The following is a 13,611-nucleotide window of genomic DNA, read 5'->3' on the forward strand; positions in this document are numbered from 1 at the left end:
TCGTCTAAATATCCGTTAAATTCCCCGTTACCGTCAGAGCTACTTGTGTTGTTTTGGTGAATTCAGAAGCAGTCGTTTCTGGTACGGAAGTGAAGAAAAACAAGACGTCTCACTCCGACCAAGAAAACGTCACCGTACGTCAACTGACATCGCGCGTAAAGCCAGTAGGCGGCGGATCGGTTTATGAGTTTACAGAGGAGTGATGCCTCTTAGCCTAAATAGACGGTGTTTGATTTATTACGACATCCGAAGAGGGTCAAACGTTATGTGGCGTGTTATGCGAATGTAAAATTAGAAAGAGACAGGGAAAAATATGAGAAAATTATATAAGAATACCATCGTATAATTATACAAATATTTATAAATAAAATACGCTAAAATAATAAAAGAATAGTTAACTTATAATAAATTAAATCATCATAATTAAATACCAAATAAAAACTATTTAAACCTGCAGTGTGTAGAATTTTGGGTTTTATTTCCTAGCAGATTTTGAGTACGTTTAATTTAGTGTATAATAGCTGAAATGTTTTTTTGAATTATTTATTTTTCCCTTAGAAAGGGTCTCATATATGTCCATATTTCTGTATATTTTGGACCAAGGCCTAGTGCCGCCATCTTGAAAGTGTCATAGTTGGAATGTCATCAGGTGCATTGTTTAAAATTTAGAATTGTCCTTGTCCTTGAAGGCCACTGTAGCTTCTGTTATTATTCTAAAGGGTTGGGGTTACCCAGGGAGCGTTGCATTCTAGAACTTTGTAGAACTTTCTTGATGATGTCATATTACACACTGCACCTTTAAAAGCTCTGTTTTTGTGACTTTGTGAGTGGTTAACATGTAAGAAATACCCCCAAAAAATATTTAAAGAGTAACATTACGACCTTTCAGTTGGTCCACGGGCTTTATATGTTGTGAATGTAACTTACCTGTTTATTTGTAATACAAAAAAATTAAGCAATTAATTCAAACTTCAACCAATATTATGAAAATATTACTTCAAAATAATTTTCCAAAGTTGTATTTTTATTTCAGAATAAAAGTGTCACAGAGGAAAAGCAGGAAAATAAAAAATAAAATAAAACAGACAGTTAAAAGAAAAATTAAATAATATGAGTAGGACATTTTTGTAGGACGTTTCAAACACACCCACTCACTCACTCACCCACTCACTCACTCACCCACCCACCCACTCACTCACCCACCCACTCACTCACTCACTCACTCACTCACTCACCCACTCACTCACCCACTCACTCACTCTGCAGCCTTAGGTAAAATAACACCATAACAAAAAAGTGGAATTTATATTTATATTTTTTTAATAATTAATATATTTTTAGACATTTTCTTCACGTGACTCTTCATTACATATTTCATAATCACTTTTTTGTTTACTATTGAAAACTTCTTTTGTTTACAGAAAATAGAAAATGAAAACCTTCCTCTTTTTATTATCTTTTTACTTTAGTTTATACATTTTTCTTCACCCTGATAAAAACACCTCGTATTTTTTTTTTTTTTTTTTTTTTTAACCTTTATTTCTACAGGTAAATCCCATTGAGTCCGAAGACTCTTTTACAAGGGAGACCTGTTTCCCATTTACACGTTACCATTCACACACACATTCATACACCGATAGCAGGCTAACTATCGACATTCACACGAGGCAAGGTGGGTGAAGTGTCTTGCCCAAGGACACAACAACTATGACACAGGTGGCAGGGCGGGGATCGAACCTCCAACCCTTTGATAATCGGCCGACCCGCTCTACCAACTGAGCCACAGTCGCCCCATATATTGTATTTCATTCATAATAGCTTGTACTTCTTGTTCTTGTTCGATTCTAGATGTTTTTTTTTGTCAGAAGTGTATACGTGGACTATTACTGACACATTTCACTTTGTGTAATTAATCTATATTATATGAAAGTCACACATTTTGAATGGACTTTTCCATGATATCCAAAATGTTTTAACCCGTATATAAGAGTTTGACACGCCGAGCTTTCTGTCAGCCTCCGAAATCCGATGTATAATACAGAAATGTCGACCTTCTGAAAAGTATGTTTATTCGTCATTAATTTCACTTTATGTCAAATGTATCTCGAATATATGAACGTTAACAGTTTTAATTAAATTACAGGAAAAACGTTTTATTTTCTATTTTTCATTGATATTTTTTTTTTTAGATGCACCTGTATATAAGTATTATAAAACTATATATAAATAATATATGCTATTGCTGACATATTTCACTTAGTGTAAATAATCTAGAATATACAAAAGTCCCAGATTTTTAATGGACTTTTCCATGATATTCAAAACATTTTAGATGCATTTGTAAATATATAGTATAGTGGACTTTTGAGTTTGTCAGAAATATGAATACATGCCGAGCTTTTTGTCAGCCTCCGAAATCCGATGTATAATACAGGAATGTCGACCTTCTGAAAAGTATGTTTGTTCTAGATTCATTTCACTTTATGTCAAATGAATCTAGAATATACGAAATATATAATATATGAAATGTTTTAAATTAAATTACCGGAAAAACATTTTATTACATTTTTTCATTGATATTTTAATTTCTTTAGATGCACGTGTATATTAGTGGACTATTGCTGACATATTTAACTCAGTGTAAATAATCTAGAATATAAGAAAGTCCCACATTCTTAGCATGATATTCAAAATCATTTAGATGCGCCTGTAAATACAGCTCCGGAAAAAATTAAAGAGACCAGTCTGGATTTTTCTTAATTCTTCATCTCTACATTACTTAATGAAAATGCTCTAAATGAGATTTTTTTTTTTGGTGAATTTGGAAGAAATGTTGCCAGTAAATTTATAGTATGAAACCAAAATGTTCATTCTACTCAAACATATGCCTCTACATGGTGAAACGAGAGACACTGAACATTTGGAGTGGTCTCTTAATTTATTCCAGAGCTGTATATAGTGGACTTTTGAGTTCGTCAGAAAGATGAGTACATGCCCAGCTTTCTAGCGGCCTCTGATATCCTGTGTGCTTTGCGATTTGGGAATGGCTGATAGTTATAACTGTGGGTTTGGTTCTGGTTGTTCCCCCATGTGGCGGTGGAAGAAGAGAGGCCGCCCAACCCTCCTAAACTCATCCGCCTATCGAGCCTCTTTCTTGGGGTCGAGGTCGCGGTACACAGGGTCCCCTGGTTCATATGCTGGATGACGTCATGGATGGATTTCCTCGGAGCTGATTGGCTTGTGTCATCACCGTGTGCTTGTTGGTCAGACGTGGATATTTCGTCGCCGGCTTTTTGCTCGGAATGATCGAGGGAACTGTTGATAGAAAAACTGGATAGTCAAGTCAACTTTATAGTCAATTTCTGAAACACACACACACACACACACACACACACACACACACACACACACACACACACACACACACACACACACACACACACACACACACACACACACACACACACACACACACACACACACACACACACACACACACACACACACACACACACACCTATGTGTATTTCTTAGTATTGAAATAATTCGATCATCATAAAACTAAATTATTGTGAGGAACCTGGAACCAAACGTAAGACTAGAATATGTTTGTAAACCAAACTGTGGGCCCTGCTGCTGTAAACAACAACAGTGAAACAGTAACTTTTCAGGAAGCTTTCTAACTTCAAACAGTGTTCCAGGGATCTACATTTTCCTGTGAGGAAAGTTTGTTTATTCAGTTATTATGAGAATATACCTTAGAAAATGTTTCACTTCTTCTCTGACACACACAAAGTTACACACTGCAGTTTAATACCTTCAATAATTGTTATATATGTGTTGATGTTGTTGCCGTTTAAAAGCAATAAACACTCACTCACACACACACACACACACACAGACAGACAGACAGACAGACAGACAGACAGACAGACAGACAGACAGACAGACAGACAGACAGACAGACAGACACACACAGACAAGCATACAAACACAAACAGAAGACATTTTAAAAAAATTAAGAAAACATTTTTTTTTTCAAATATTAAAAATGTATTCCAGCCCTGATGTACCTTGTGTGCGTGGCGTCCATCTTGTCTGGTTCTTCTTCTGTGGTGGAGCTGCGTGGAGACGTCTCTGTTGATGATGTCACTTCCTGTTTGAAACTCACCACCTCGGAGGAAAACGATGAACCACTGAGAAATACACACAGAGAGAGTGAGTGAGTGAGTGAGTGAGTGAGTGAGTGAGTGAGTGAGTGAGTGAGTGAGTGAGTGAGTGAGTGAGTGCGTGTGTGTGTGTGTGTGTTACTAACCGTGAGTCCTGTGTGTGTGTGTGTGTGTGTGTGTGTGCGCGTCTGTGTGTGAGTGAGTGAGTGAGTGAGTGAGTGCGTTCGTGTGTGCTACTAACCGTGACTCCTGTGTGTGTGTGTGTGTTACTAACCGTGAGTCCTGTGTGTGTGTGTTACTAACCGTGACTCCTGTGTGCGTGTGTGTGTGTGTCTGTGTGTGTCCAGGTGAATGTGCCAGGGGTCGACGGGGTCGGGGGTTAAACAGCTGATCTGTTCCCGTGGAGACGCCAGGCCCATGGCGACAGGGACGACCGAGTCCGACAGCTCCTCCGACACTGAAAACATTTATTAATTAAAAAAATATTTTAATTTAAAGGTGCAGTGTGTAATATGACATCATCAAGAAAGTTCTACAAAGTTCTAGAATGCAACGCTCCCTGGGTAACCCCAACCCTTTTGAATAATAACAGAAGCTACAGTGGCCTTCAAGGACAAGAACAATTCTACATTTTAAACAATGCACCTGATGACATTCCAACTATGACACTTTCAAGATGGCGGCACTAGGCCTTGGTCCAAAATATGCAGAAATATGGACATATATGAGACCCTTTCTAAGGGAAAAAGTTTTAATTCAAAAAAAAATGTTCAGCTATTATGCACTAAATTAAATGTACTTATGGATATTATAATTACTTTCTACAAAATCTGCTAGGAAATAAAACCCCAAATTCTACACACTGCAGGTTTAATATATGTGCCTATTGTAGGCCTAAAAATGTCACTATTAATATGAATTTAATTTATTTATATATTATAAAAAAAATATGTTTATATGTTTAAAAATTTAAAATAGTTCAAAGTAAAACAATTATTCAGCAAATTATTTTATCGTTGAGTGGTCCATCTTTATGTGAAATGAATATTACAAAATAAACAAATGTTTTAAATTTGATTTAAAAAATATATAAACATCTTTATGATTTATATAACTGATGAATAAAGCCAAAAATAAATCAAGGTTGCGTTCCGAATCTCCTCCTCTTTCTTTTCTCTATACTACATTCTACATCCGACCATAAAAAGAATCTAGTTAGGATGCAGTAGGCATACTATTGGGACATACTTTACTCTCTTATTTCATCATAACATTGCGCCTTGATCTTGCCTCTTGCTTTTATATCCGTCGCATCCCCGTTTGTTTTCATATGGAGGCTTCGTCGATGTGACGTCACTTCACGTGTGCAATGGATTGTGGGTCAGAATCGCCCCAAATAGGATGCACTTTTCAACACTAACAATCTTGGCCGCATGAAGTAGGACATCCGGGTACTTCTAACCATCCTAAATCTGGCCACAAGAATCGGGACATCCTAAATCTTTTTTCTATATAGTAGAAAGTATGCGATTCGGAACGCAACCCAAGTCTGCCTATAAAACTAGCTGTTATCCTGCAGTAGCCTCTGAACACCACAGGATGGCGCCCGTAACACACAAGCTGAAGTAATGATAGCAGCAAAACAAACCCTGCGTTCTAATCCCCATACTTCCATACTATTTAGTATGCCAGAAAAAGATTTAGGATGTCCCAATACATGCACGTCAATTGCAGTATGCAAAAAAAGAAACTGGATACCCCACTAACTCCAATTACATTTTGGAGTATTCGTCTTTATTCTTGACATTTCTCAACAAAATTAAAAAAAATCTTCCCTATCTGATTTTTTTTTCTCTCCTGTCTGTGGCCCTAAAACTCTTCTGTACTTTAGTATGTAGTGTAGTAAAAAGACTAAAACTCTTCTGTACTTTAGTATGTAGTGTAGTAAAAAGACTAAAACTCTTCTGTACTTTAGTAGGCCTATGTAGTGTAGTAAAAAGAAAGAGTAGGCTATGTGATTTGGAACGCAGGGAGGGTTTCTAAACTAAATGTCCACTGGCTAAACTGCAATGTTTATCTTTTGCATCGGTGAGTAAGCCCTGTTTAATTTGAAAGGGGTGACGGAATGATTGTCTGTCTGTCTGTCTGTCTGTCTCGTGCTTTATTTTGAAATCTCGCTGGTTTTGCGTCAGTGACGTAGCCTACCCTGAACGGAGAATTAAAACTAGCATTTCATTTCACACGTTTAAACCGATAAAATCAACTTTTTCCTCTCTCTCTCCCCCTCTCTCTCTCCCCCCCCTCCCTCCCTCTCTCTCTCGCACACACACACACACACGCACTTTTCGTCACGCAGGTAAACACTCCTCACCTGTCCGGTAGAGCAGCACGTGCGTGTGTCGCCTCTGTGTCTCTCGCGTGCTCCTGTACTGTTCTCTGAGCAGAGAAATGTCCATGTTGCTTAGAACTTCTTCTTCTTCTTCCTCTTCCTCACTCTTCACTAGTAGCTGCTTGTTCCTTTTGAGACCTGTGGCGGAAAAACGCGAACAATTACAGTCATCTACGGAGAGCAAAGACGATCAAATCCTTTGTATTGTTATTGGGTGATACCACTTCTATAGTCCGTAGGGGAAACCATAAAAGTCAATATGGAAACTTTTTTAACTTATAGATTTCATCATGAAACTTTGACAGTTGATTACTGACATTATAACTAGTATTTTTTGTGTTACAGGAATGTTCGAATAAATATGCAAATTCGGCAATATCTAATTAAACCTGCAGTGTGTAGAATTTTGGGTTTTATTTCCTAGCAGATTTTGTAGAACGTAATTATAATATCCATAAGTACATTTAATTTAGTGCATAATAGCTGAAATTTTTTTTTTAATTATTATTTTTTTCCCTTAGAAAGGGTCTCATATGATATATGTCCATATTTCTGCATATTTTGGACCAAGGCCTAGTGCCGCCATCTTGAAAGTGTCATAGTTGGAATGTCATCAGGTGCATTGTTTAAAATTTAGAATTGTTCTTGTCCTTGAAGGCCACTGTAGCTTCTGTTATTATTCTAAAGGGTTGGGGTTACCCAGGGAGCGTTGCATTCTAGAGCTTTGTAGAACATTCTTGATGATGTCATATTACACACTGCACCTTTAATTATATCGGTACAGTGATGCATCTCTTTCTAAACCAAAAATCTATATGTTGGATGAAGCCAGAGTTAAAACCTTTATTTCATTTTTACAACATATGGGAGTCCAAAGTTTTTACAAAACAGATTTTTTTCATTTCATAAATCTAAAAACACCATGTACAGGTCTTAAAAATGCATTTTCATCATATTTTTAAGTATAAAATGTCTCATGAATCAGACAGTGAACAACATATGAACAAATCATTCTGTAATAACCTTCAGAATAGTGCTGAGAATGATTATGGAAAGTTTAGTAAATGTAAGTGGTTTAAAAGTTGAGATGTTTGGTTCAGAGTATTGAAAAAAATGCATCCATCTATCTATCTATCTATCTATCTATCTATCTATCTATCTATCTATCTATCTATCTATCTATCTATCTATCTATCTATCTATCTATCTATCTATCTATCTATCTATCTATCTATCTATCTATCTATCTATCTATCTATCTATCTTTCTATCTATCTATCTATCTATCGTTCTTATATTTACCTTGCTTTGCGCCGGGCAGACAGCAGGCTGAGCAGGACATCCTGTTTGAACTGAACCGGTTTTCCTTTAATCCACCGGAAGAAGAACTGCAGACGAAAAGCGTCTTTTAAATGAAGAATTTAAACTTTTCGATGTTGAAATCAGTAGAAAACTTTAGCAGACGTTTTCTGAGGCTGTGTGACCTCGTCAGGCAGGGAGCTGGACTGATGCACACACACACACACACACACGCACACAGGCACACACACACACACACACACACACACACACACACACACACACACAGGCATACACACACACACACACACACACACACACACACACATAAGCATGCATGCACATACACACACACACAGGCATGCATGCACACACACACATAGGCATGCATGCACACACACACATAGGCATGCATACACACACACACACAAACACACATAGGCACGCAATGCTAACACACACACACACACACATAGGCACGCAATGCTAACACACACACACATAGGCATGCATACACACACACACACACACACATAGGCAGGCACCCACACACACACGTTCTTACTCAGAGAGAGACACACACTAACACACACACACACACACCTACAAACAAACACACACACACACACACACTCAGAGAGAGACACACACATAGACCTAAACACACACAATTACACAAACAAACACACACCTACAAACAAACACACACACACACACACACACACACACACACACACACCCTTGGATTAGTGTGTAAACAGTGAAGGACGAAGTGTTGCGATGACCTTACTGTACTAACAATCACATGAGTTAGTTTGACAAACGCTGCAAAACGCAGATCAAACAACATACAGAAATATCCCGAACAGAAGCGATTTTAAAACAGGATTATAGAACACACACACACACACACACACACACACACACACACACACACACACACACACACACACACACACACAAACACACACACACACACACTCACACACACACCCACACACACACACATACACACACACACACACACACACACACGAGAAAGAGGAGATTATACTGGGAGGAACGTTTGGCATCTGCACTCACTATAAAAACACTTTATTTACCAGTTAAAGGTGTAGTCAGTGATTCTGGAGAACGCTTGTTGTCAAAATCCACTTTTTGTCAAACTCAGTGAACATCTCCTCATGATCCGCTACCTTTCCGTTCTCTGTGTGTGCACGCTGATAAAAATACACAGCCTAGGTTCTGTTAACTGGTATGTTGCAAGCTTGGTAAAACCGCTTTTAGCCACAGTGCCCCTGACTCCTGGAACAGCCTACAACATACAATTAAAATAAATAACACAGGGATATAAATAAAACATATATATAATAAAACACTCATAACTGTTAACCAATTTAAAATGATTATTTTGAATCAGCCCCTCTACACTTGTAACTGTTTTAATTAGGCTATTGTCTCTTTCATTCAATTGATCTGAATGTTTTAAATTGTTGTTGTCTGTGTGTGTGTGTGTGTGTGTGTGTGTGTGTGTGTGTAAACTTGTTATGTATTCTCATTGTATATTGTGTATCTGTACAAACTCGACGTCATTGTAAAAGACGAAATGAAAATGTTTACAGAGCCTAGGCTGTGTATTAACAAAAGTAAATAAACTGATTTTGACTAAATGTGTGTTGAAAACTTTCTAAAAACAAAGAACCATTAACACTTTCTACTCCTCTAGCTTATTCAGGTCTCTGTGTGTGTGTGTGTGTGTGTGTGTGTGTGTGTGTGTGTGTGTGTGTGTGTGTGTGTGTGTGTGTGTGTGTGTGTGTGTGTGTGTGTGTGTGTGTGTGTGTGTGTGTGTGTGTGTGTGTGTGAGAGTATATGATATTTAAAAAAAATCGATTGTAAGAGATATTCAGTTCTACTATTATGTTCACATTTCCTTGGTAACAAACATTTAATTAATCCTTCCTCCTCTTACATAGTATATAACTCAGTGTGTATTTAATCAAAGGCCTATAAAGGGGGAAAAGGCCTTTTTAGCCCCTTTTTTGTAAAGATAATTTTTTGGCATTTTTTCTTTATGAGACAGTGTGTAGAGACAGAGACGAAATGTGTCGAATGGCAGTGGCGAAGTGGGTAGGGAGCGCGCCTCTGGTGTGCAGGGTCGGAGGTTCGATCCCCCGTCTCCCCGCCAAAGGTCGAAGTGTCCCTGGGCAAGACACTGAACCCCGAATTGCTCCCGATAGTTAGCTTAGTTTGCTTAGCACCGTAGTGCTAAGCCTACCCTGCGTGGTAGCTGCTGCTATCGGTGTATGAATGTGTGTGTGACTGGGTGAATGTGTACAAAAAAAAAAAAAAAAAACAATGTAAAGCGCTTTGAGTCTGTGATAAACGGAGATATAGCGCTATACAAGTCCATTTACCATGTGTCAGAGAGGGGAATGACATGCAGAGAACGACCCGGGCTGGATTCTAACCCGGGTCTGCTGTGAAGAGGACAGAGACTCTATGGAGGGGGGGAATGGGGGGACACACACCTTTTCATCCTTGCTTTGAACCTTTAACATTTCGTTTTGCTTGTTTGTGTTGTCTTGTTTTGTATGATCTAGCTGCTATTTAACCAATCAGTCAATCAATCAATCAGCCTTATTCAAGAGACTCGCGGTCCATTTAAAGGTGCAGTGTGTAATATGACATCATCAAGAAAGTTCTAGAAAGTTCTAGAATGCAACGCACCCTGGGTAACCCCAACCCTTTAGAATAATAACAGAAGCTACAGTGGCCTTCAAGGACAAGAACAATTCTAAATTTCAAACAATGCACCTGATGACATTCCAACTATGACACTTTCAAGATGGCGGCACTAGGCCTTGGTCCAAAATATGCAGAAATATGGACATATATGAGACTCTTTCTAAGGGGAAAAAAAAATAATAAAAAAATATGTTTTCAGCTATTATGCACTAAATTAAATGTACTTATGGATATTATAATTACTTTCTACAAAATCTGCTAGGAAATAAAACCCAAAATTCTACACACTGCAGGTTTAAAAGACATACAATATACACGTTATTGTAAAGCTTCTTTGAGCATTTGAAAAAGCGATGAGACAGTATGAATGTGATTTATTTATTATTTTATTATCCTCTGGTTATAAACACAGACCTGGATCCCACGTTATTGCCTCATCATTGTGACTCGTGATCATTTCTCTGCTTCACATTCGGCTGAAAGTTTCACAGACGTCGTGTGAGTCGCAGTTTAGTTTCTTCTCCGACTCAAGGTAAGAAAAAAAACTGCTTATTCATAGTTATTATTTCTGTTTTCGGATGTATTTTACATAAAATACATTTTAGCCAGTAATTATTCTCTATGGTTATAGTTTAAAGTTGCTATGAGGAACTTTTTTTAATATTTCTGAAACAGTCTCAGTTTTCCTCTGATGATCATAAATTACATGTAACAGCAAACCAGACCATCAGTGCAGAGAATGCTATTTTTATATAGTTTTTCTTAATGTCTTTGTCATGGGTATACGCGTGTGTGTGTGTGTGTGTGTGTGTGTGTGTGTGTGTTGTGTGTGTGTGTGTGTGTGTGTGTGTGTGTGTGTGTGTGTGTGTGTGTGTGTGTGTGTGTGTGTGTGTGTGTGTGTGTGTGTGTGTGTGTGTGTGCTGTTGTTATTGTCTTACAGTATGTGTGATAAAGATCTTGAACTTTGGGTTGACAGTAACTTGCATTCATAAATCAATTCAGGTCATTGCAGAAAGTTAATGATCGCCAGGACACTCCTTGGTCTCTTTTGCAAAGCTTTGAGGTGTGTGTGTGTGTGTGTGTGTGTGTGTGTGTGTGTGTGTGTGTGTGTGTGTGTGTGTGTGTGTGTGTGTGTGTGTGTGTGTGTTGTGTGTTTTGGGTTATTACCATTGTAGTGGTGTCTTAAGAAGTGGGTGTAATCTTAAAGGTGCACTATGTAGTTTAAAGGGTCACTGTGTAGTTTAAAGGGTCACTATGTAGTTTCAGAGGAGGGGGTTTGTTTACATTCACAGAGCCTGCAGTTAGTTCACTAAACATATTTTCATGTAATTCTTAGTATTGAATAATTCTATCATCATAAATCAGGACAATGTTATTTTGAGGAACCTGGAACCAAACGTTAAGACTAGAATATGTTTGTAAACCAAACTGTGGGCCCTGCTGCTGTAAACAACAACAGTGAAACAGTAACTTTTCAGGAAGCTTTCTAACTTCAAACAGTGTTCCAGGGATCACATTTTCCTGTGAGGAAAGTTTGTTTATTTAGTTATGAGAATATACCTTAGAAAATGTTTCACTTCTCTGACACACCCAAAGTTACACACTGCACCTTTAAGTAATGCCCCTTAATGTTAGCACAAATGCCCTGCTTATTAAATAGTACATAATACATTAGACTACTCATATTGTGTAGTTGTTGCTTGTTGTGTATTCAAATGATTGTTTGTGTAAACTTGTTTTGATGCAAACACACATTTTTCAACGACTTTAACCTTCCTCTCGTGTTAGGGTCGCCACCGACCCGTTTTGGTTTTCAAATGCATAAAAGAACCACTTACATTTTGTTTATTGCTTCAAAATTTCTTGACTTTGTCAGGAACCTCTATTTCAACAAAATAAAAAAAAATTAAAATGTTTCACTTAATTATAAAATGCTCTGGTGGAAATTATAACACTGGTGGTGTTAGGGTCGTTTTCGACCCGGTTATAGAATAAGATGTAAAAAACAATAACTAGAGCCAAAACTGAAATCTTAAGTGCACTGTCAGCCAACACAATGACAGTCAGCTCCTCTCCCAATCATGTGAGCTCTGGGGGGGTTATCATTTTGACTTTTTTTGCCCTTATACCTGCATAAAAGCGAAACAAACAGAAGGGCATATCCAGACATGTGAAGTCAATTCAGTATAGAGTTAGTGACTTGCAGAGTGCACATCTCCTATTTGCAGTATTCAAAAATGAGGAGATATACAGTGAGCCAAGTTCTGGATCATGTTTTTGGTGAAAATGGCCACCTGATTCTAAAAATAAGAGGTGTCAGGTCTGCCGAAGCACTAAGGTCAGAAAGATAAACGGATTGTGCTTTACCTGCAATAAATATCTCTGCAAAGAACACTAAAAGTGTTGCTTTTTGTCACACATATGTACACACACACATACACATGCACACAGAGACTTTTACTCTGTTTCTTTTGACTAGTTTTGGAGCTAGTAATTGATTTCGATTAGTTTGATTTGTTGATTGGTTGTTGTTTATTTGACCTTACAAATCTATATTTTGTGTTGTGACTTGTTCTGGTTTTCATTGTGTGTTTGTATAATGCTGAAATAAAAGTTTTTTTGCTCTTTTCTGAAATAAATATTTATGGGTCGTAATTGACCGGTAACACCATAGATGTTAAAAAGGTCAATAATATTAATATGAAAAAATAAATAAAACAAATTTTGTTAAGAAATGTGTTCTCATACCCCTCAGTAATAATCAGGTAACACAACAACCAAATATTTATATATATGATTCTCTTAAGGTTCATTTTACCATTTTTTAAACTGAAATTGAGGCGCATACTGACAAAAAAAGGCCCAGCCTCCTCCACCAAAACTATTAAAAACAATATTTTCATGGATAAGGAAGCCTAACAATGTAACCAAGAGATGAGAAACAAAAAGGATGATAGATAATTGTTTTTAGTGTTTTTTACAGCTGATTTCAGACACGGGTCGAAACCG

At 37.5% G+C, this 13,611-nt stretch overlaps 2 protein-coding genes across 2 annotated transcripts in view; both read right to left on the minus strand.

Annotated features, from left to right (window-relative positions):
• The window catches only part of nub1 (negative regulator of ubiquitin-like proteins 1), a 13,305-nt gene extending 13,224 nt beyond the window's left edge, over positions 1-81 (minus strand). Inside the window, exon 1 of the mRNA XM_080050113.1 lies at positions 1-81. This exon is cut by the window's left edge and continues 47 nt beyond it. The gene's annotated coding sequence lies outside the window, so the exon portion shown is untranslated.
• Positions 82-1,346: 1,265 nt separating this feature from the next.
• On the minus strand, positions 1,347-7,900 carry LOC307267732 (uncharacterized protein; the record flags this gene model as incomplete). The annotated part of the gene is made up of 5 exons (XM_080050114.1): positions 1,347-3,315; positions 4,074-4,196; positions 4,473-4,626; positions 6,541-6,696; positions 7,861-7,900. 5 exons carry the CDS (start codon positions 7,898-7,900, stop codon positions 2,976-2,978), a joined length of 813 nt encoding a protein of 270 aa, XP_079906240.1. The 3' UTR covers positions 1,347-2,975.
• Between the last annotated feature and the right edge of the window lie 5,711 nt (positions 7,901-13,611).

Source organism: Ammodytes marinus (genome assembly GCF_949987685.1).
Source record: "Ammodytes marinus genome assembly, chromosome: 21".
In the NCBI taxonomy this organism is placed as follows: Eukaryota; Metazoa; Chordata; class Actinopteri; order Uranoscopiformes; family Ammodytidae; genus Ammodytes; species Ammodytes marinus.